This window comes from Stegastes partitus, unplaced genomic scaffold, assembly GCF_000690725.1.
Source record: "Stegastes partitus isolate 25-593 unplaced genomic scaffold, Stegastes_partitus-1.0.2 Scaffold3731, whole genome shotgun sequence".
NCBI lineage: Eukaryota > Metazoa > Chordata > Actinopteri > Pomacentridae > Stegastes > Stegastes partitus.
In genome coordinates this window covers 1-20681 of record NW_007581462.1, presented here as the reverse complement: position 1 = coordinate 20681, position 20681 = coordinate 1, and the positions used below count along the sequence as shown (strand labels likewise).

The 20681-nt window shown below is 39.8% G+C and overlaps 3 protein-coding genes across 6 annotated transcripts; all 3 read right to left on the bottom strand.

Annotated features, from left to right (window-relative positions):
• Positions 1 to 1821: 1821 nt before the first annotated feature.
• Positions 1822 to 7347, bottom strand: LOC103376245 (leucine-rich repeat-containing protein C10orf11 homolog). 4 transcript variants are annotated; one of them, XM_008306624.1, is made up of 4 exons: positions 7238 to 7347; positions 3774 to 4045; positions 2007 to 2198; positions 1822 to 1909 (listed from the first exon to the last, which is right to left on the bottom strand). In XM_008306624.1, the coding sequence occupies exons 2-4, from the start codon at positions 3960 to 3962 to the stop codon at positions 1901 to 1903; spliced, it is 390 nt and encodes a 129-aa protein (XP_008304846.1). In that variant the 5' UTR covers positions 3963 to 4045; positions 7238 to 7347; the 3' UTR covers positions 1822 to 1900. The 4 variants fall into 4 exon arrangements, with proteins under 4 accessions (XP_008304846.1, XP_008304844.1, XP_008304843.1 ...); XM_008306622.1 differs by having other exon boundaries at positions 1823 to 1909; positions 2007 to 2237; positions 3799 to 4045; positions 7166 to 7346; XM_008306621.1 differs by having other exon boundaries at positions 1823 to 1909; positions 2007 to 2237; positions 3799 to 4045; positions 7238 to 7346.
• A 285-nt stretch (positions 7348 to 7632) lies between these two features.
• Positions 7633 to 12283, bottom strand: LOC103376243 (FRAS1-related extracellular matrix protein 1-like). The gene is made up of 5 exons (XM_008306619.1): positions 12034 to 12283; positions 11662 to 11793; positions 11092 to 11207; positions 10786 to 10871; positions 7633 to 8541 (listed from the first exon to the last, which is right to left on the bottom strand). The coding sequence occupies exons 1-5, from the start codon at positions 12259 to 12261 to the stop codon at positions 8339 to 8341; spliced, it is 765 nt and encodes a 254-aa protein (XP_008304841.1). The 5' UTR covers positions 12262 to 12283; the 3' UTR covers positions 7633 to 8338.
• A 53-nt stretch (positions 12284 to 12336) lies between these two features.
• On the bottom strand, positions 12337 to 20206 carry LOC103376244 (FRAS1-related extracellular matrix protein 1-like). Its single transcript, XM_008306620.1, has 15 exons — positions 20013 to 20206; positions 19588 to 19773; positions 19295 to 19491; positions 18990 to 19200; positions 17376 to 17520; positions 17133 to 17274; positions 16642 to 16837; positions 15996 to 16260; positions 14679 to 15096; positions 13987 to 14188; positions 13754 to 13898; positions 13540 to 13669; positions 13296 to 13368; positions 12743 to 12892; positions 12337 to 12670 (listed from the first exon to the last, which is right to left on the bottom strand). The coding sequence occupies exons 1-15, from the start codon at positions 20113 to 20115 to the stop codon at positions 12390 to 12392; spliced, it is 2844 nt and encodes a 947-aa protein (XP_008304842.1). The 5' UTR covers positions 20116 to 20206; the 3' UTR covers positions 12337 to 12389.
• Positions 20207 to 20681: the final 475 nt, after the last annotated feature.

Below are 20681 nucleotides of genomic sequence, written 5' to 3'. Positions count from 1 at the left end.
GTTGTAGGGGAAGGCACGCATGGTTTTTGTGCATCAGGGGAAGTTAAGAATTCCTGAAATTCCCTTCAAGAGAACTTCTAATATGAAACATCTGTAGGAAGTGTGGAGTTTCATTAAAAGCACTTCTAAGGAAAATGACATGTTGACATCAGCTTGGTTCAAAAAGTTGCACAAGCTTACCAACCTCACGGTTCGTACTTTTCATTCACGATGGTTGTTTTTTCTTTTTTTGCACTCCTTGCTTAAAAACAGTCAAACAGATGTGAATCATGATTTATTTTCAAAGTATTAATTTCCTCAACTAGAAGCCTTTTGGAGCCTTATCAAAGGTCGAGCATTTCATTCTTTTTCTTGTCGTTCTGATATGATTTGGTTTTCTTTGAACCAAATCAGTGTCATTTAATTTGTGTAATTTAATGCTTTACATGTTCCACTGTAACAAAATTAAGTTGTTAAAAAGCAGTAAAATAAATTGCATCAGTCGTCTAAATTACCTTTTTATGACTAGTTGATTTTGTTAAAGACAAAACACTGATTAAAGTGGAACTGCAATTTTATGTTTGTGCTGAATTATATATATTTTACCCTAAACTACCTAAAACAATTTTGATTCATTCAATTGACCTTGTGTAAAAAAACAAAACAAAACAAAAAACAAATTTATTTAATAAAATATACAGTTTGAATGCAAATTAGAAATGTATTTAGAAAAAAAATGACCAGATTAATTTATTACAGAATAAAGTGTTCAATCAATGTGTTAAAATTAACCAACTACAGTCATATTTACATAATTATTTGTATATTTATTTCTATTTTTATTCATCATTATTATTGCCTATAATACAGATAAAACTTTTTAAAAATCTGCACTAAAGAGGACGAACAGTTGAAAGTCTAGATTTGTTTCTCCAGACTGAAACCAGCATTGGACTGTGTACATGGATTTACACATTTGTCCTTGAATTGGATGCATCGCTGACTAACACTACAAGCTATTAAATTACATTGCGCAATAGTTTAGCAAATAAAAAACCGAACACACGAGGTTTGCATTGTGCAGCACAGACTGAAAACGTTTGATTGCCTCGCACACGGAGGGTAAACCAATGCACCTGCTCAGGTATTGTCCTGCGTATTAGAAAACCTTCCACCGTCTGCAAATATGCACATCAAACAGCGTCCATTAGTTTGTTTGTTTGGCATAAAAATGGACTCCGTGGAAGCAATGCTATGTAAACTATTTAATCAGTCTGTTTAGACACCACAAGGTCCATTTAGACAAATGCACATTTTGTGTGTTCTTGCACTAATGAGCCAGATGGGGGAACCATTGCTTAAGTAAAAAAACACTAAATTTGATGGCCAGTAACTGCTGCACCAGTTGTCTGATCTTAATGATCTACTAAAAGCTAAACTCCACTGTGTATCAATACATACTGTAGTACTAATGGTAATGATGGTGTTCATAGCAGTACCACATTTAACAACACAATACTACATGGTAATATATTCCATCTTATACTGTGTCAATTAAATAGTCACACTGAAATTGGGATGGTATAAAATAGAATATGATGGACATTATTCATATGCATTTTGTATTTCTTCATCCCCTACAGGGTTTGATTGATTCATTTGTAGGTTTTATGAGATTTTGCTCTTATTTTGTTGCAGATTCTAGAATGTAGCATCTTATAACATTATGTTGGTTATCAGCAGGACTGCAGCCAGGATTTTAGTTACACCAACAACTTATTACATTTTCAAAAAACAACAACCTTGTTTGCAGGAAAAAAAATTGAGAAAAGAAGAAAAGTAGAATGCTCACCTGTAGTCTATATACTGGGTCAGACTTCCTCCGTTGAAATAGCTCGGTGCTGCCTCGTTGTTCATCATACTAAGGATCCTACAACCATAAAAGAAACCATGTCAGAAAGGGAATGACGATCAAAACACGAGCTCCAGCTCCCCTGCAGCAAACGAAAAAGCAAACACGGGCTCACTTGATGCCGGGGAACTTTCGCCTGACCTCCTCCGTAAACACAGGCAGGTTGTTGATCTTGTTCTTGTTGATGCACAGCGTGGTGACGCTCGGCATGTAGGGAAACTTGACGTGAGACGTGTAGTTGTTGCAGTCCAGGATCAGAGTGCTGAGCTTCTCCAGCCGCCCCAACAGAGCCGGGTTCCAATAAGAACTGAATGAAGGAGAACACGCTGAAGTAGAGCTGCTGAGGCTTGTTACTTAATGAGGAAATATTCATTGTAATGCATGTTTCTCTGTGGCTGGGATAGGCTCCATCCCCCCCGTGACCCTAGTGAGGATTAAGCGGTGTATAGATAATGGATGGATGGATGTTTCTCTGTGTGATGAATAGAATATCCAACTATGTGATCCTGCTGAGGGAGGAAGCCGATAATATGTTGTTTGAAATGACTAACAGTCATGAGTTTCCATCTAAATGCGGTACAAACCACTTTCATGCTAATGTTATGAGATGGTTGGTCATGGTTAATAGCTGTGAGCACAAATTTGCAGTTGCATGTCATTAAATCAGCGCAAATTTGCAGGAATATCAACAACAAGCCACAGTGTTGTCTGTTCCATTTCTTTTTTTAAATTATGTAGAGATTTTCTCAAGCTCATAGTATGTACAAGTCAAAAAGGCACAGATTTATGGCAGAATATGCTGCTGTTACTACAAAGTGTAGCACTGAAGAAACACAATTACATTCCCATATATACTGAACATTGTATCATATATATGGAGAGAGTGACAATAAATCATTTTACCTCAGAAGCAGTATTTTTTAGTTTTTACTCGTCAGTATTTTTATACCAACAGTAGCTCAGATGATGATGTGTGATGAGGAAGAGGCGGTTTATGGTGGCTCCATACAGCATCATAGGGACTTCTAACTTTATGGATTTTGGTTCTCATGTTCCGCATTAATCTTGTATCCAGCCGACAGCTGTTTTTGTTGGAAAACCGTTAATAAACTCACTGTACACTACCTGTCTGTCTCCAAACAGCACACAGTACTTCTCTTAAAAGTTGGTGGAGACCAAAAACAGAGCTAAAAACAAAGTGCAACACAGAATAACATTCCTAGATAGCTGAAATGTTATTATAACCTTTCATTACCGTAATGTCCTCCTTCTCACATACCTGACTCCTCTACATATCTGTGGAATTTCCAGACTTTCCCCACATCAGCTGATTCTCATCAGCCAACAGGCCTGATTTTCATTTGAGCCAATCATCAGCTCAGTAAATCCCCAAACTGACAGATTCATAAATGAAGAATATGTCACTGTTATATTGATAGATTTTCTTCACCCTTCAAGTGGTAGAGAAATAAATGAATGTTTCTTTAATGCTTTACAGCTGATCATCTGATTTTTGCAGGCAGCAGAACAATCTGAAAACACATTTTCACCCTATAAAGCTGCTAACGTTTTGGCTATTTGCACAACCTGAAGAAACAAAGCATGATCCAAATTGATTTCAAGTTGTTTCTGGAAAAAAAAACATAAGCTACAGTAAGCTCTTTAACTGCTAAATCCTCCACTGTGTTCACCAACTAGTAGCTGCATTTGTCTTTTTGCTGCTTGAGACTGTGCAAGTGTTTGGTTTCCTAAAGCATTTTGATGATTACTCGTTGGATTTTCTACCAGCAGCAGCTTTCACATCACACACAGTTATTGGCTCCATTCTAAATACACGAATATTGACTTATGCAGTACATGGCTGTGGTTGTTGGTCCGCTACCTTCTGCTTCTTAAGAAAAGGATACTCATCCAGCAGATTGTAGCTCAGGTCCAGCACCTCCAGCGAGTCTGTCTGCGTTAGTATGGTTTCATAAGGGATTTCTGTGAGGCCCTGGTAGGCAAAAGAGAGCCACTGAAAACTCGAGGCGTGGCTCGGTTGATTAAGCTGCCCGGAGGTTTGATGATCCATGACCAAAACCGCAGAACTGTAACCTCTTCTGTTCCCCTCCACTTGTCCCGATGAGAAGTCAGATGATTATGCCATGATCAGACCTTGAACAAACAACAAAAGTAACACAGCTTGAATGAATGTGGAAGTGATGATGCCATCACCCAAATGCTGTTAGCTCATCAAGGACATTGATAATTGACACACTTTATTATATATTTTATAAATACTATCAGAAAAGTTTGGTTCATTGTTGCCCTATTTACCCAGCTTCAGAAGAATACTGCAAATTTTCTTGATACATATGATCTATGACAGATTAATGGAGGTCACCTGGAAAAAATAATGTCATCTGAAATATACTGTAGTAGTGTAGTGTTAATGTAGCAGGATCAGTTATATAAGTAAAAAATAGTCTGCACTTAAATAGCTTATCTAGGTTCCACAAAGCACTTTACAATGTGTGTCTTGTTCACCCATTCACACACACACTGGTGTTGGCCTGCCACAGCCTCAGGTTGTAGGTCAAAAGAAATGGAAGTTAGTTTGTCATCTGTTGCTTTCTCATTTTTTTCTGTAACCTTTTTTTAAAAAAAAAATCCCATTTATACATGAAGTGGTACCTGAAATATTCTCTTCATAAATACAATAGTTTGACATTTTGAGGGAAAAAAAACTTTCTTTCCTTAAGTGAAATAAGACAGAGCTGGAATCAGGATGTACTTAGTCTAGCTTATCATTAACAGTGGAAGCAAAAGGGAAACAGCTAGTCTGGTATTTAGTGTTTTAAATGGCATCCCAACATGACCTCAGCAGCTGGGGTGCCATGACAAATCCACTTTAACCCCTCCTTAAAACATTAATTCCTGTACATTTAACAAACTAGGTCCAGCATGTGATCCACTGAGCTTTACTGGGTCAACCTTTCTGCTATAGACAAGTGACACAGATTCCTGCTGATGTTCTGAGCTCACCTTAATAAAGAAGGTGCATAAGCATGTTTAACTAAATGTTTAAATATAACTGTAAAATAAAAAGTCATTTAATAACAGCACATTAGAAGATCCACTCGCCCACCATATAGCCCATCAATAAATTGGTCATTTTGTGGAGCAGATTGAATCCTCAGCTGTGAATTTCTTCCACTATATAGCGCAATACAAAATTGTCACAAAGCGCACTAAAATGTGGTGATGTAAGCTGTTAGCCTACATCAGGCCATTATGCATTATGGTCTGTCTTTCAGATAGATCTGTGTGGAGCCGATGGAGATATACACCAGCCAGCCACAACATTAAAATCACTCACTGAGGAATTAAAAACATGGAAAACCTAACGTTTTGCTGAGAGATCTTGGATTCCACCAATCAAACTGTATTGATAAGGACTTGAAACTAATGATTAAGATGATAAATATAATAGGGGATTGTTGACTACGGTAACGGTTGAAGTGAGAAGAAGGCTTTAAAAAAAAAATTCTAAGTAATCTGACTTATTCGTGCAACCAGTTTTTGCAATCAGTCGCCTCCCAGTGGTCATTAGAAAGAATGCGGGTTTAAGGCACTTCCCCATTGGCTTCACTTTTAGGATCCAGAGGCTACATCCATATTTTATATTCAGCTTGTGGCTGAACCATCAATCACAAATTTGTGACTGGCCACACTGCTAGCGCGCCAACTGCTGCTAAAACAAACCCTATGGCTCGTGAGAAGTGACTGTATGAGGAGATTCTCTCCCATTTACACATTTTTATTTCTTCAAATCAAATCAAATCAGGTTTATTGTGATTTTCCTGTACAGGCAAGATGAGGGAGCGTTTCTTCAGGATCATTTAATTTGTAAGTTGTGCGGAATGCACGTCTGTGATAGACAAGACAGTAAACGTTAAATCGTTGTAATTGCAGGAGTTGCTCCAGGACTTTGGCGGTAAGAGATCTCAAGACTGTGTTATAAGTACCTTATAAATGATGTTGCAGAACCTCTTCTATGTTTCACCACTGTTAACACCTCGCGTCATTGGTGACCTGTTAGTTTCATAACCACTCACACCTTGAAGCAGAGAGTCTGACTGACTGACTGATTGGGAGTACCAGGTCTATATTGTCACCCATAAATGACATAATGACCCATTAACAACCCTAAAGCTCCTACAATTACCATGACCTGGATGGCTGACAATTTACTGAGACACAAGAGAACCATATTTGAGATTTGCAGCTTGCTAACGAAGAATCTGTACACAAGCTACAACAGCAACTGTTACTACTGCTTTAAAAACACATTTGTCTGATTTACATAGGTAACACAAATCCACAATAAGTACTCTTCCTCTCCACTTCTACCAACACGATTCGTGTATTATTTTCCATATTTTTCTTACATGTGATATGTTTGAGCTACTGGATACCTTAAGTTTCCCCGAGGGTGCGAATAAAGTACCGATCTATTTATCTGTCTGTCTATTTATTTATTTTTTTATAACAATTATTACCTGTCATACTTGGTGGGTATAGTACAGCCAAAAAAATGAAGTTTTATTTCAGTGCCATGGAGCAATACATGAGTTCCACAATGTTCTTATCAAAAAATAGCAACACTGGGGTGTCCAAGGCCTCAAACCTGTGTGACAGAGGTAATTACAAATATCTGGGGCGCAAATATGTAGCAATGTTACAACCAAGTGGTGTCTGAAATGCATCAACAGGTGTTATCCTCTAGTGAGTCTTTTATGTAGGAAACACTGCATGGTGGGTTGGTTAGTGGACGATCCAAGCACAGCTATGCAGAGAAAAATCACATTTCTTAGAGACAGTTGATTGACCTGATGCAAAGAACTAGTCGATAATAACAACCTTAAAACCAATAAACTCGTATAGGACTAAATAAAATTCAACAATCTGTAAAACAGCACAGACGCAACAACCTCCAACATTGCAGCCACAGGTAGTGTTTGTCATCTTTATTTTAGAACCATCTATTATGGATTGAATGCAGAGGCACTCGTTTTTCAGGCAAAGATTATTCATACCTTAAAGCTGTACAAATAGCATGCTCAAGAAAATGAGTGAAGCCGATTGAGAGCAGATAAACATGTCACCTACCAGCAAAGGATTCCTTTCATTCAACACCAATTATCTGTTCAAATGTGGGTCAAAACTTCCCTCCGATGTTCTAAATGCACATTTTAAAAAAAGAAATCAATCTTACACTCAGCAAAAACTCACTTTGTGAAGCCTCTAACACAAGCCTGGATACATCACATCCACGCGTATCTGTTCAGTTCAAGCAAGACTCACCGAGCTGAAGAGGAATCTGGTGTGTCTTTTTACCGCATGCCAACCTCTGAGGACTGCTTCCAGCGCATGTAAAAGGCTTTCTTTCATACCCCGCTGTAAGATCACATGATGGGGATAATCACATTGCTGCTTAAGCTTTTGGTTTGCAGGACCCACTGGCCCCACGTCCTAAGCATCAAGTTGAAATCTCAAGAAAACAAAAAATCACAACAGGGGCTTTCTGGAGAAATGCAAACATTAAATCTAGTTTGACAGTTGGTATTTCACTGACAGACACTGGAATAAAAGGTCCTTTATGATTATGCCCTTTCATGTTTAGATGTAAATATGAGGAATCTGCAGCATTTCCTGCAGGACGACGCATGCAAATGAATAAATCACACCTTGAAATTAAATCCTTTTATTTCATGATTTCCACTTTATTCTGATGTTTACGTGTTTATGAGTGAAATTAATCAAGTTTGAAGACATCTCAGAGGAAATGAAGAGACAAGGCCTGATTTTACTCCTTTGCAGAAGCATGGTGAAGCAAGGATTTGTGGGGAAAATTGAAAACAAAGTGGAAATAAAAATTTGCCGACTGCATCGCCCCTGACTGTACATTATGAATCTTCCCTTTTGCCTCCAAATTTCCAACACACATAGAGATTTTTGTTATATTTTCATCTGCAGGAAACCAATCCCATGTTACAACTGATGAAACACAAATTTATTTAAGAATATGTACAATATTAGCACAACATAAATTAAAATAACAAGTCTCACATCTTTGGAAACAATATCTGTTATTCTGTCTGAAATAAAAAAGTAAAAGGCACTAAATACTTAAAAACAATTGTGGTGAGCTTTACATATGTAACAATATTGGTTAAATAGAATAAATGCAGCGTAAACTAGGTCACTTAGGTACTCTGTGTAACAGGTTGCGCAACATCGTAATTCTCACAAATTGAATTATGAATCACAGAAACAGTTCCAGGAAAGTTCTCACTGATCATCACTGGAATGTTATTGCAGTAAAAAAAATGTCCTGAGGATCAGTCCTTCCTCCCGCAGCTCTTCTGAGACAACACAGTGAGACGCTGTGATACGCTGTGGGATTCAAGTTTTTACTGAACACACAAAGCGATGACCTCTACTCGTCTTGCAGTCCCTGATTTGCCACTTTGCTCTTTTCCACACCAGGACACACTTTCTGCTTCCCTTCATTTTGGACCGAGGAGGCGTCTTCCTCCAGTTGGTGTAGCTGACCGGCTCGCCGCCGGCCCACTCCCAGCGTCCTCGGCCCTCCCTGTCATTCAGGCCTTAGAGACAACGGGAAAAATCCGTCATTTTAATTTGAAGGAATATACTTTGAATAATGTTTTTGGTGCTGGCTTTGGGCCTTGACTGTTTTGGAGAAATGTACATAAAGCCCAGCCACAAACATATTTTCAGCTAATGTATAAAGATTTAGAAATGAATCAAATTAGCACTGACATGATGATGCGGGTCATTAACATGGGTTATTGTCTAATCAGTCAAATCAAATTGATTATCAACAAATTGCCAAAATACACCATTTCTAACAGCCAGACACTGTAACAAATATAAAGAACTGATCCATTTCATTTTTTTTTTTCCTTTCAACTCTTTAGTAGTACTTGTGGAAGAAATCACGTTTGGAATGTGATTACTTTGATAAAAAATAAAACAAATCTAAGCCTGAAATTGTCAATTCTAATCAAAATCCCCTTCGTCTACATATCAGATTGAAAATATTGCCAAAAAAATGAACAGTTTATTTCAGATCCTGTTCAAAAAGGAAAGTCTGCATTCCTCAGCACATGACTGACTCAGCTGTGACTAACAGTCACGTGAAAGAAATTTAATGGCTATTCGGCTGAAGTGCAGGCTGTGCTCCGGGCTCTACACAGAGCAGTGTGGTGAGGACACCCGGGATCTTTCTGCGTTGAGTTTGCATGTTCTCCCTGTGCAGCGTGGGTTCTCTCCGGGTTCTCCGGCTTCCTCCCACACAGTCCAAAAACATGTTGAGGTTAATTGGTGATTCTAAATTGTCAGTAGGTGTGAATGTGAGTGTGCTTGGTTGTCTGTCTCTAAGTGTGGCCCTGTGATAGACTGGCGACCTGTCCAGGGTGTCCCCTGCCTTCACCCTAAGTCAGCTGGGATAGACTCCAGCCCCCCCACGACCCTAGTGAGGATTAAGTGGTGTATAGATAATGGATGGATAGTTTGTTGTAATGCATGGAGTTCTAACTTTCATGTGTGGTTGTGCTGTGTCCATAGAGGAGCAGGACTTTATATTGCAGTGAAAAACAGAGAGTAAAAATGTGACAGGAGCAAAAGACAAACAAACAAACAAAAAATCGTAGAAACTGCTTGGGGTTTAGAGGGTAAATGAAAACGTGGTGAAGCGGAGTGTGATGATACAAAAAAACGAGCCTGAAGCCGGTGGCTGAGGTGAAGGTTGAGTTTTTGAGCTGTAGTAGAATGTTATAGCAACGCTTTTAGATGAGTAGCAGCAGAAATCTGTTCAGTATTTACTGTGTTGAGCTTGTTTTATTTAGATTACAATTATGCTAAGACACTGCTCTCACTTTGTGTAAGTGAGCATTTCAACACTCTTGTGAAGCTGGAAGTGCAGACGATCCCATTTCCAGCCAGCGAATGTCCTAAAAAGCACATCTTCTGCACTTTTCTGCACTGGTCTATTCTATTCTCTTCTACTTTTCTTAAAGAGGCTGTTTGCATAATTGAAATAAATACATTTATTTACATGCTTAACTTGAAATAGGAAACTGACACAACACTGTACACTCTAATGCATCCATGAAGTTTTAGATTAGGGTTTAAACAAATGATCAGAACAGTCTAAGTGACATAAAAAAATATATTTGCTTGACACAAACACACAAATAGAGCTTGACATTTTTTGTGCTAAGTCAACAAGTTTTAAATTTTTTGTACTAAGATTTATAAAGCTAACACAACCTTATTTGTTTAAGCTGATTTAAAAACACTGTGCGCTTACTGTATATTTTAATTACATGGTTTTTGTGTAGTCCTATTTTTTTTATTTCCTCTCAACAAAATAGGGTTTGTTCACTTTTCATGAAGGATTGCATTTAAAAAAAATTGCAGTTGTATATTGAACAAACAAAACAAAACAAAACCCACACAATTTTATGCCAATTTACCACCTTAGTGTTTTCTTGTCCATATAATTTACTAGATATGAATAAAGCTACATTAAATTTTATATAGCAAAAACACACATTATGTGTTTGGTAACAAAAAAATGTTAAGAAAGACAGTCGTGTGACAGTTAATTTGTGACAGGTTTAGTCTTTTTTTTTTGTGTGTGTTTGATGAGATTAAAAGTTTTGTGTGCCATTTTATTGTGTGAGCTAGTCGGGATTTACAATGTACATCCTATTAGAAGCAAATTAGCAGCCGGAGGGCCCCTTCAGTATAAACTCTCATCTAAAACTGTAAAATTACACATCATGTATTTCTAAATATTTTTTAAATCATCTTTAAACACCCACCTATCCAGAATGGTTTTCTTCCACTGAAGTCCCACAGCCAGTCCATGTCCCCTTTAGAGAAAACACTAGCGAGAGATGCTTTATATCTGAAATTAAAAAAACAAAAAAAACAAAGTTGTCTTCCTCTCCTATCCTCTCTAAAGGATATCAGCATATGAATGGGATTATACAAGTTTCATGTGTGACAGACAACAAATCAGAAGCATGTATATTCATGCCTCCCTCCTCATCATTTCTGTCTCGGTCTGTTAATTCAATACGCACAGTTTATGTGTTTGCAAAAAGAAACAGGATGTTAAACTGTACCTTTCTCTGCAGGCCCTGTTAGCTGTGCTCCATGTGGCCTTGTGCTCAGTACTGAGGATGTAGCAATGGCCGCCATGAAAAGTCCAGCCCTGAGGACACGTCTGAGCACTGACCATCTGTGTTTCAAGACAGAATGGGCAATTAATGCAACATGAACGTGTCTTATGTATTATTTTGTGTGTATTTTAGAAGTTTATCAGTGTTTCGCCAAAAGACCTCTTCTCAATCCTGAAGGAGTTCCGCACAGTTCTATCCAAGATCCACTGTTTTTCAGTTTTCATATGTCTAAGACTGCATAGGTGTTGGTCTTAATTGTCTGAATTCCCGTTGCTCCCTTAAATACTACAACTTTTTGATCAAGACAAACAGGAATCATTGTTATTGGTCCACAACATAAAATTTACTTTACTATGTCAGCAAATTATACCCAAAGCTCAAAATTTTGGTGTTACCATTAATTCCAGATGCATGTAAGAAACAACAACAACAACAAAAAAAAACCTCTTCCTTCCTCCACAGATGCAAATGGCTTAATTTACAAGTTTTTCTCTAGTCGTGAAGCTGGAATACCTGATCAGTTGGTGCCCAAGGTTTCCAGGAGACGCCATTGCAGTGAAAGAGCTGATTGGTGGTTTGGTTGAAATGCAGGAGTCCCATCAGTTCTGGTGCACAGGGTTTGGGGACGAGGCTATTAGCTGGGGTCTGTGAGGAACCAAAATTCCCATTGAAATGAATGTAATGTTGCTTCAAATTGAGGGTAAAAGCCAATATCCACAACATTTACAGTAAGAGGCAAAGGGAAAACATGCCAAAATGGTAAGACAAGAAACCAGATGCTGTTTTTGGTCCTAAAGAGATGAGAATGCCAGAAACTTCTTAGAATGACAGAAGTTCAAGATACTGCCAAAGGTGAATTCCAAGGACCACAACATTTGTACTCACATGACCTTTAGCCAGTCCTGTTCTCTGAGCTTTTGAGATCTTTCTTTGAGGATGTGACTTTGACTTATTAAGCACCGCTGATGGCTGCTGCTTTGTCCCCCTGCTGACCACCTGGATGTTCGCCTTTCTGCCCTTCCTGGATGGGGAGGTGTCGTCTTCTACTTGCATTTGCATGATGCCGTGATACTGAAATTGAAGAGAGAATGGAAATATGATCTGAAATATCATCAGGCTCTATCAGCTGCTGCTGCTGCTGCTGCTGCTTACTGTGTAAACTACGTCTGTTCCATTGTGGAAAACCGATGAAGGTGCAATCTGAAATACAAAACATGGAGCAGCAGTTTATAAAACGTTGTTCAGCTGATGGACCAAACCACTGCAAGAAGGAAAAACTGGCTTCTAGGATGAAATAATACTTCGATACTTACTAATTTTGGATTGCCCATCACTCTGACTTTCTTTTTTGGGACAGTTGCTCCTGGCCTGGAGATGCTGTCTCCACGGGTCCAAATAACCGATTCTGTACCAAGAGGAAGTTTCTCCAGCTGAATAGATCCATGCTGGGGGTATGTATCTGACCGAATCTCTTTGCCTCCAAGAAGAGGAGCCTCCCGATCCTGGTTTAGCCTGCACTGCCCTGTGGGTGTTTCAACAGTAGGGTTAGTATCTGCCGCCATCTTTTGCGCCCCAAAAAAAACATCATTTCTACCTCTTCCTGAGTCCTTGATGATGAGTTGAGCCTTGTTGATGCTGCCAATTACTGTGCTTTCAGGAGAAACCAGCAGCACTTCAAAAGTCTCCTCGGCCTCCTCAAGGTGATCTTGGATGATCTCAGTTTGCCAGCTCCGCTTTGACACTCCTGCATGGACATGACAGTGTATTGTATGATGTATAGTACGACATTTAAATGCTGAGATGTTTACATTTTTCAAAATAAATGTTTTATGCATTTCATTTGAGAACATACAAAACCATGACCCCAACACAGGTGTATATAATAAATATGAATATGTTTACATCCCGATCAATTGATGCAGTAACCTGATTACAAGAACCATTACTGCATTTTTACAATAGTTTGAACCCAGACACCACGACTGCATCATCAGGGTTCCTTTCTCAGACTTGACAGAGCTCTCCCAGAACCCCAGGAGACACGATCCAGCTGTTTATACAAGCAGAGTACTGACCACAACTAATGTGCTGATCCTCCCTTGAGTTTTAAAAGCATCACACAAATTCTCTCTATATTGAGCACATACCTGGATCAAACTGAATGAGGGAAGAGGGGTTGAGGAGGAAATCTTTTCCAGCAGTTGCAGTCACCTCCTTTACCTAGACAACGAAACACAACGTAGAAACACGTCTTAAAATCTGTTGGATGAAGGTTAGGTATCAGGTAAGTGATCTATGATGAATCAGTCAGAATTACAGGTTAAGATCTGTACAGCACAAATCTTCCTGCTTTAACAGCTCAACAGTTTCAGTGACAAATGACTTGCAGACCTTGACAGTGATATACGACGATTCTGCCAAGTTCCCCTTTCGTATGATGTCCAATGAGAGCGTTCCCTGCTGCTCACATGCAGAGGACTCAGCCTGAGACAGCTCCACACTGGACCACCTGAACTCGAGTCTGCAAGGACAAAGTCATGGGTGGGTAAGACTTAACTGTTAAGTTGCACCATAAAAATATCGCTCTATTGTTGTTTTTTCTTACATGTGAGAGGGCCCAGTGTTACCAAGAGGATCAGACACTCTGAACTCCAGACTGTCTGACAGAGACTCCCTGTCTGGATTGATGATGTATACAATAGTTTTTTTGTTCAGCTCCAACTGAGAGAAACACTGCGGCACAAAAACACCTGAAAAGAGCAAAGAAGAAGACTATTTTTTGTCATTTTATGCTACACTGAACAAAAACATGGTGAAAAAAAAAGAAAATCTTCCAACCTGTGGTAATGTTTTCTAGGTAACCAAAATAGGGTGGACGAGTGATGCAGAACATCAGCTCTACTTCTCTGCTGTCGCTGTCTTGAGCCTTCAGCTCTCGAGATGACAGAAAGATTCCGTATCGACCATCTGCTAAAAGCTCTACTTTCCAAAGTGGGAGCAGCTTCACAACCTCGGGAGACGACTTATCCAAAGGCTTGACCTAAAATTACACACAGTTTGATAAAGTAGGAGTCATAAACATTACATGGAAGAAAGTAGCTTCCACTTGTGACATGATGTGGAGATCCCAAGTCTGTGAGCCAATGGGACACAAAAAAAGCATCCAAACCGCACCCCCCCCAAAATAATTACTTAAAAAGCTTTATCACTCATGATCCAAAACAATACAACCATTCCTCCATGAAGAGAACAACTACCTCAGAACTACTGTGCCTGTAAAGGTCTGTGACATATCGGACAATAAGTACGTTTTCTTCTGGGAGAATTCCGACAAAGATGGAACAAAAGTCTCAACAAAAAGTCAGGAAAATGGCACATCACATTAAATGATCCTACTCTCTTCCCATTGGCTAACAGATCGAGGATCCCTAGATGTGACTGCCGTAGTTAGACCATTCAAACTCTCAGGATGCTAGAAGAGTTGTGCCCCAACCACAGTGTTTCTACAAAATACAGCCTTGAATACCTACCTGAATAGTGAAGAACACAGGCTCTGTATGTAACCGCCCGTCCAGCAGGAAGCCTCGATTGGTGCTGTCAGAGGCAGTGAATGCAAATCTGTCAATCTGCGACTGCCCCCCGTCATGTTTGTATGCCACTTCTAACTCCTGTATGTCCATCTGGGTGAAGTTTGAACCGGTGGTCAACGTGGTACCAGCTAGAACCAGTTTGCCGTACTGTGGAGGCTGCAGGAGGATGAAGATAAGGCCTCTGGGTGGCGTGTCAGGGTCTGACATGGACAGACAGTCAGGACCCAGGATCATGGAGGAACCTTGGGGGACTGTGAGGCCTTTGTTGGAGGACAGAGATGGCAGGACACGATCCACCATTTCCACCCCAATCTCAAAGCTTCCATTCCGGCTAGTTTTACCGTTACTTACAACAAACCTGGCAAAACATGGAAAGACTGGGTGTTAGATGATCCAGCCTGATGTGATCAATGTAGAAACTAGATGAGAAATTATATGCACATAGAAAGTGGATATCTTTAGATGATGCTTCAAGATGCTGCAGATTCGGCTTCTGAGGTCTTAATTTGTGGCTTAACTGGACTGGACAGTCATGATAAAGGTGTTTCTTTACCATTCTAATTATAATACCAGGATTAAACTGTAGGAAAAGACAGTAACATCTGAGACCCGGCTGAAATGGCTGGAGCAGGAGGTATTTGTGCAACTGCCGACAGCTGAAAACAAGGGTAAACTGTTTCTCAGTGAGAACCACCCAATGAGTAAATGAGTATCACATTTGAGGGAATCTGGATGCCCAAATGAACTGAAAAGCAGCTAAATAACATTAGCAATGGTGAAATGGTTTGCTGAGTCCAGGAACAGCTGCAAGGGAAAGGAGAGAACATTTGAGGAGGAATGTGACGAAAACAGCCCATTTATTTGAAAGCTTCTTTTCTTGTTTTGATACTTCTACTAGGGTAGCATTTAATATGCTTTCTACTCCATCCACCCATCCATCCATCCATCCATCCATTCGTCCATCCGTCCATCGCAATCACACCTATGGACAATTTAGAATTGCCAGTTAACCTCAGCATGTTTCTGGACTGTGGGAGGAAGCTGGAAAACCTGGTGAGAACCCACGCTGCACAGGGAGAACATCCAGAAAGATCCCAGAGGCCCTAACCGGGATGTGAACCAGGGAGCTGTGAGGCGACGGTGCTAACCCCTGAGCCACCTTGCAGCCCATGCTTTTTACTATGCATAGAAATTTTCCAGGTACACAAGTCACCCAAGTTGCATCTGCATGTGACAAATAAGTATTCTTGGACTCACTGAAAGGTTTCTTTGGGTGTGCTGGCTCGGTTGTCATGAACGTAAGCCACAAGGTTTGCTGCTATGTCCATCTGGCTGAAGGTGGAGATGACCAGTCCGGGATGTTTGATGTACTCTATGTGTCCGTGAGCAGGCGGGATGGTGATGACATACAGAAGCTCCTCTGGCTTGTCTGTGCCATCTGTGGCTAGCAGCACATCTGTTGTGAGAACCACGCGATCGCCTCGGCTGACGTTCACTGGCCTCGCAATGATGGCAATGTTTCCTGAACACCACAGATCATTAAAGATTATGTTATAATTAGGACTCCATCACAGTGATTGGCCAAAACATTAGGCCTAATATGCTGTTGTGTCCTGAGGAATCTGGCACCAAAACCTTGGTGGCAGATCTGTTATGCTGGAAGTTGGATCAGACTTGTTCGTGTTTAATGCTGACCTTTAGAACTCACTGTCATAATATTTTCCAGACCTTGAGATAATCCGTGTAATTCACTTCATCCATGAGTGGTCATAATGTTTTGCTCATAAAGCACGAGTAAGGTAAAATGCTGCTCGTGTGATCTGGCAGTCACGAGGACATCACAAGCAGGTAATTTCATCCAAACCTGTATCTAATGAAGAATTTAAAGACTAAATTCCAGTACCTTTTTCTAGATCCTTCACAGAGATCTGGAAGTGCTGTGGGGGTGATTGATTCTTTCCATCCAGCAAGTGGAACACAAAGAAGTCCTGTGTTTTAGCAGCACGGATGCCTGTGTGTACATAGCGCAGAAGGTTCATGTCCACCATTTCTTGGGTGCAGTTTCTCCCCGCTGACAGTGTCAGCCAGTTCCGACTTTCCTGAGACGGGATTAGTCACAGTTAGAGCTCGCCATCTCCCAGTAGCAGTGTATGGTGGGTTTATCATAGCGTTCTCACTGAAAATAGCTGTTTGAAATTAAAGGTGTAGATGGCAACGAATGTGGGCTTGAAAACCAAAACAACTAAAACAAGCAAAAAAAAGCTCTGTAGAACTGATTGGAACTGGATACTCCACACTAAACACTACTAAACCAATGGGACATATTAGCAAAAGACATTGTTTTGTTTTGTTGTTTTTTTTAATTTTAATGAAACCTCATGGCACTACACCAACCTTAAGCTGAAGGAGTCCTTGGGTTGGAACACTGTCAAATATGTACATGACCTCTGAGGAAGGGTTGTCGCTGTCCTGTGCAAATAACGTAACACTGGATATAAGTCTGGCGTCTCCCGGCTCCACGTCCAGTCCATTGTTCCTGTAGACCAAAAGATTGACGCAAAGTTCACTTTTCTTGTCCACAATCAGTAATGTAATGACTTGTTTCAACAGGAACTCTGATCATGTTGTTCATCTTACCTGATGACACGAGGCTCCTCGTCATTCACTGGCAGCACTTTAACCATCACCTGTCTGTGCAGTTGGTGTCTGCCATCGGTCAACTGGATGGTGAAGCTGTCCTCCATATTCTCAGAGTCATCATGCATGTACATCACCTCCATACCTGTGGGACGATGATGATACAGATTGATATGGCTTATTGATCATAGATCATTTTAAATAAAAGGTGCATGTTAGTCTATATTCATTGGTGACATGAGAATTTGTTTAATTAACTTGAATTTGTTACAAAATTCATTGTTCTTTTGAATTAAAGTGTCTTATTTTACAACCTGGGTTTTATAGCATGGTCAGTGTTGCTATTGCTCACCAGTTTGATTGCTGAGATCAATGCACCACCAAACTCTGGCTTTACAACATATTATTATTACTATTATTATTATTATTATTGTTATTGTTATTATTATTATTATTATTATTATTATTATTATCATTTGGAAGTTAAACACCCACAGTGTCTTAGACTGTGAAACTATGAATCTGCATATAATTAGGTACAGCATGTTAAACTTAAAAGTAGCAAATGCAATCTAAAGATATATTTTAATTATACCTAGAAGCAAGAGGAAATTAGCCTAGCTTAGCATGATGTACAAGTAAGGGGAAACAACTGGCGTGGCTTTATTTAGATGCAATAATATTTGCCTACCAGTCACAAGCAGAAAAATAAAAATTAAAGCTAGTATTAGTGGTTTTAGTGTAGTTGTATTAGTATGATTTTCTTGTGTACAACAACTGTGTGCAGCCTCCTAAAGTCTTGTCAGGTTACTATGAAGGAACTTACACAGTACTAAAACCTGTTATCACCAACTGACTAAATGAGCAACTGGCAAACCCCTAAAACCACATTTTATTGTTTGCTTGTATTCTGAGGTGTTGATTAGTGAGATAAGAGACGGTGGAGCTTGCATTTTAAAAATTTCAATCGAGTCACAGTAAGGTCAGAATTATGGTCGATCAGAGCAAGTTCTTATGTCATGCTGTTCATGTTGGAAATTGTAATGTCTTTATTGTCATTGTGGACCTCCATGCTGGAAGGCTGACTGAAACGTCTGCCATCATTAAAGAACGTGGATGCCACATTGTTTAAAAAAGCAGGTAAGGGCCTATATTGTCAAACTTTCCCTTTCTAGGAGACACTGATAGTGTTGCATTGTGTTATTCACATAAAAGATGTCACGAATAGTTGAGTAACAAATTTTTTTAAAAAACCATTGCACAGCTAGCCAAACCCAGTCGTTGAACATCAAGAAGATGTAGGGGGGCAGAGTTTCTAATGTTATCAAACCATTTAACGGCCAGATCGAGTATAAAAATCCTGCTAAACTTTATGCTAAGCTAGCCTTATTTCCTGTGTCTGTGCATCAAGCACGTGAAGTACAGACGGAAAAATTTTAACTTAAACTCTCACTTGTCTCTAAAACATCTACTGTGTCCCTTGATGTCAGCAATGAAGTTGATAAGTTGGTTGTCAAAACTGATTAAATCCTATGCAGGTTTTATGAGGAAAAAATGCACAAAAACAACATGCAGTCAGTCAATGAGGCTTCAGTACTAACATATAAAAAGTACCATTAATAAGATCTGTCATGGTGAAGTCCACCACAGTGGACTGAGGATTGGCTTCTCGTTTCTTGTTCATTGGTTTTCCACCACTGTGGTCGATGATGCTGCCATGTTGAGGAGGTTTGACTACGCTGAAAAGCAAGACGTTCCTGGGTACGTCCAGATCCATGGCATGCAACACCGATGAGTCCAGCTGCTTCATTTCTCCTTCTTGTACCTCATGACACAAGAAAGGCAGTGAATATGTCTGTGAGTAACATCTGATGGGAATGCCTCATCTAATCTTGATTAGTGAGACCATAAAAACTTACTGTGATGTTGCGAGCCACAAACTCTGGACTCTCGTCGTTCGTCGGGTTAATGATGATGTAGAAGGGGACGTTGGCAGAGCTGCGTTTGCCGTCTGATACACAGAGCATGAACTGATCAGCTGTAGGCTCCATCCTCTGGTGTCTGGACTGTACGTAGTTAACGTGACCCTCGATGATGTCTTTGTATGAAAAAGAAGCTAAGGAAAAGGAGGTTAGACCATAAGGACATACAACATTCAAGTTGTTTTGTTTCACCTGTTGTACAGTAATATACAGTATGTCGTAATGCTTACCTATGCTTATGCCGGTGTTGCTTTTCTCAAAACCAGGACTAGGAAGGACGTTTTCAATATATCCAAAATGTGGTGGAGAAATCAGACTGACCACCAGCTCATCTAGAACTGTGTCCATGTCAGAGGCTTTTAAATGTGACGCAGTAATTGGGGCGGTTCCACCTTCATCCACCATAAAGATGTCTCCTGCAAGCAACAGAAGACAAAAGATGTTACAACATCGAATGTGTTTCCCCACATTTGTTTGTTCGTTGATTCATTTGTTTTGCTTTGACTCTAGAATCAAACTTTAGAATTATTAAACATATAACAGGGTAAATTCTGTATTTTACTACTGTTTCTATTGGTTACGGTCCCCCCCAAAAAACTCTGTGAATTATTATTCCTTGGTAAATGAAGTTTGGTTGTAGTTAGAAATGTCCCACCTGTTGATAGAGTAGGTGGCTGGCTGTCGACAGGAAACACTGTGATCTGGAGGTCGTACACGGGCAGACTGTCTCGGAGCTGAGCTGAGCCTCTGGTCCTCATGGGAGTCCCTCCTTTGCAGCACAAAGCTGAGGTCTCTGTCTCCCCATCAGAAATAACGAAGGTGATGGTGTCATGGCGAGGAGTGAGTCCAATCTCCAGTCCTTAAGACACAGGCAGTAAAAGCACTTTTAGAGTGGGCCCCTACTTTATTGTGTTATTGCCCTGCTCTACAGTGTATTTACTGTATACGCAGGCCTGAATTGAACAACTTTATAAGAAGGATTTGCAGTTGAGCCTTGATTGGCCTCCATTACACTCTGCAGTGTCATTAACTCCTCTGGCTCTATTTGGAAAGATTAGCTGATCAATCAGGTAGCTGACACCTAATTACTGGGCAGCAAATTTGATAAATGATGTTGAACTCATTTTATTAAAAAGGGAAAAATGACTTTAATTGTAATATGATTGTAAATTTGTGTGGAACCATTTATATCCATCGTCCATCTCCATGCATGGATCCAAGTTTTATTTTCTTTAATTTCTCACTTGTCTATATATTAAACTGATAATCATATGTACTTTAAAGGGAATAGATGATTGATTGATGGACAACAGCAGGGTGCAGT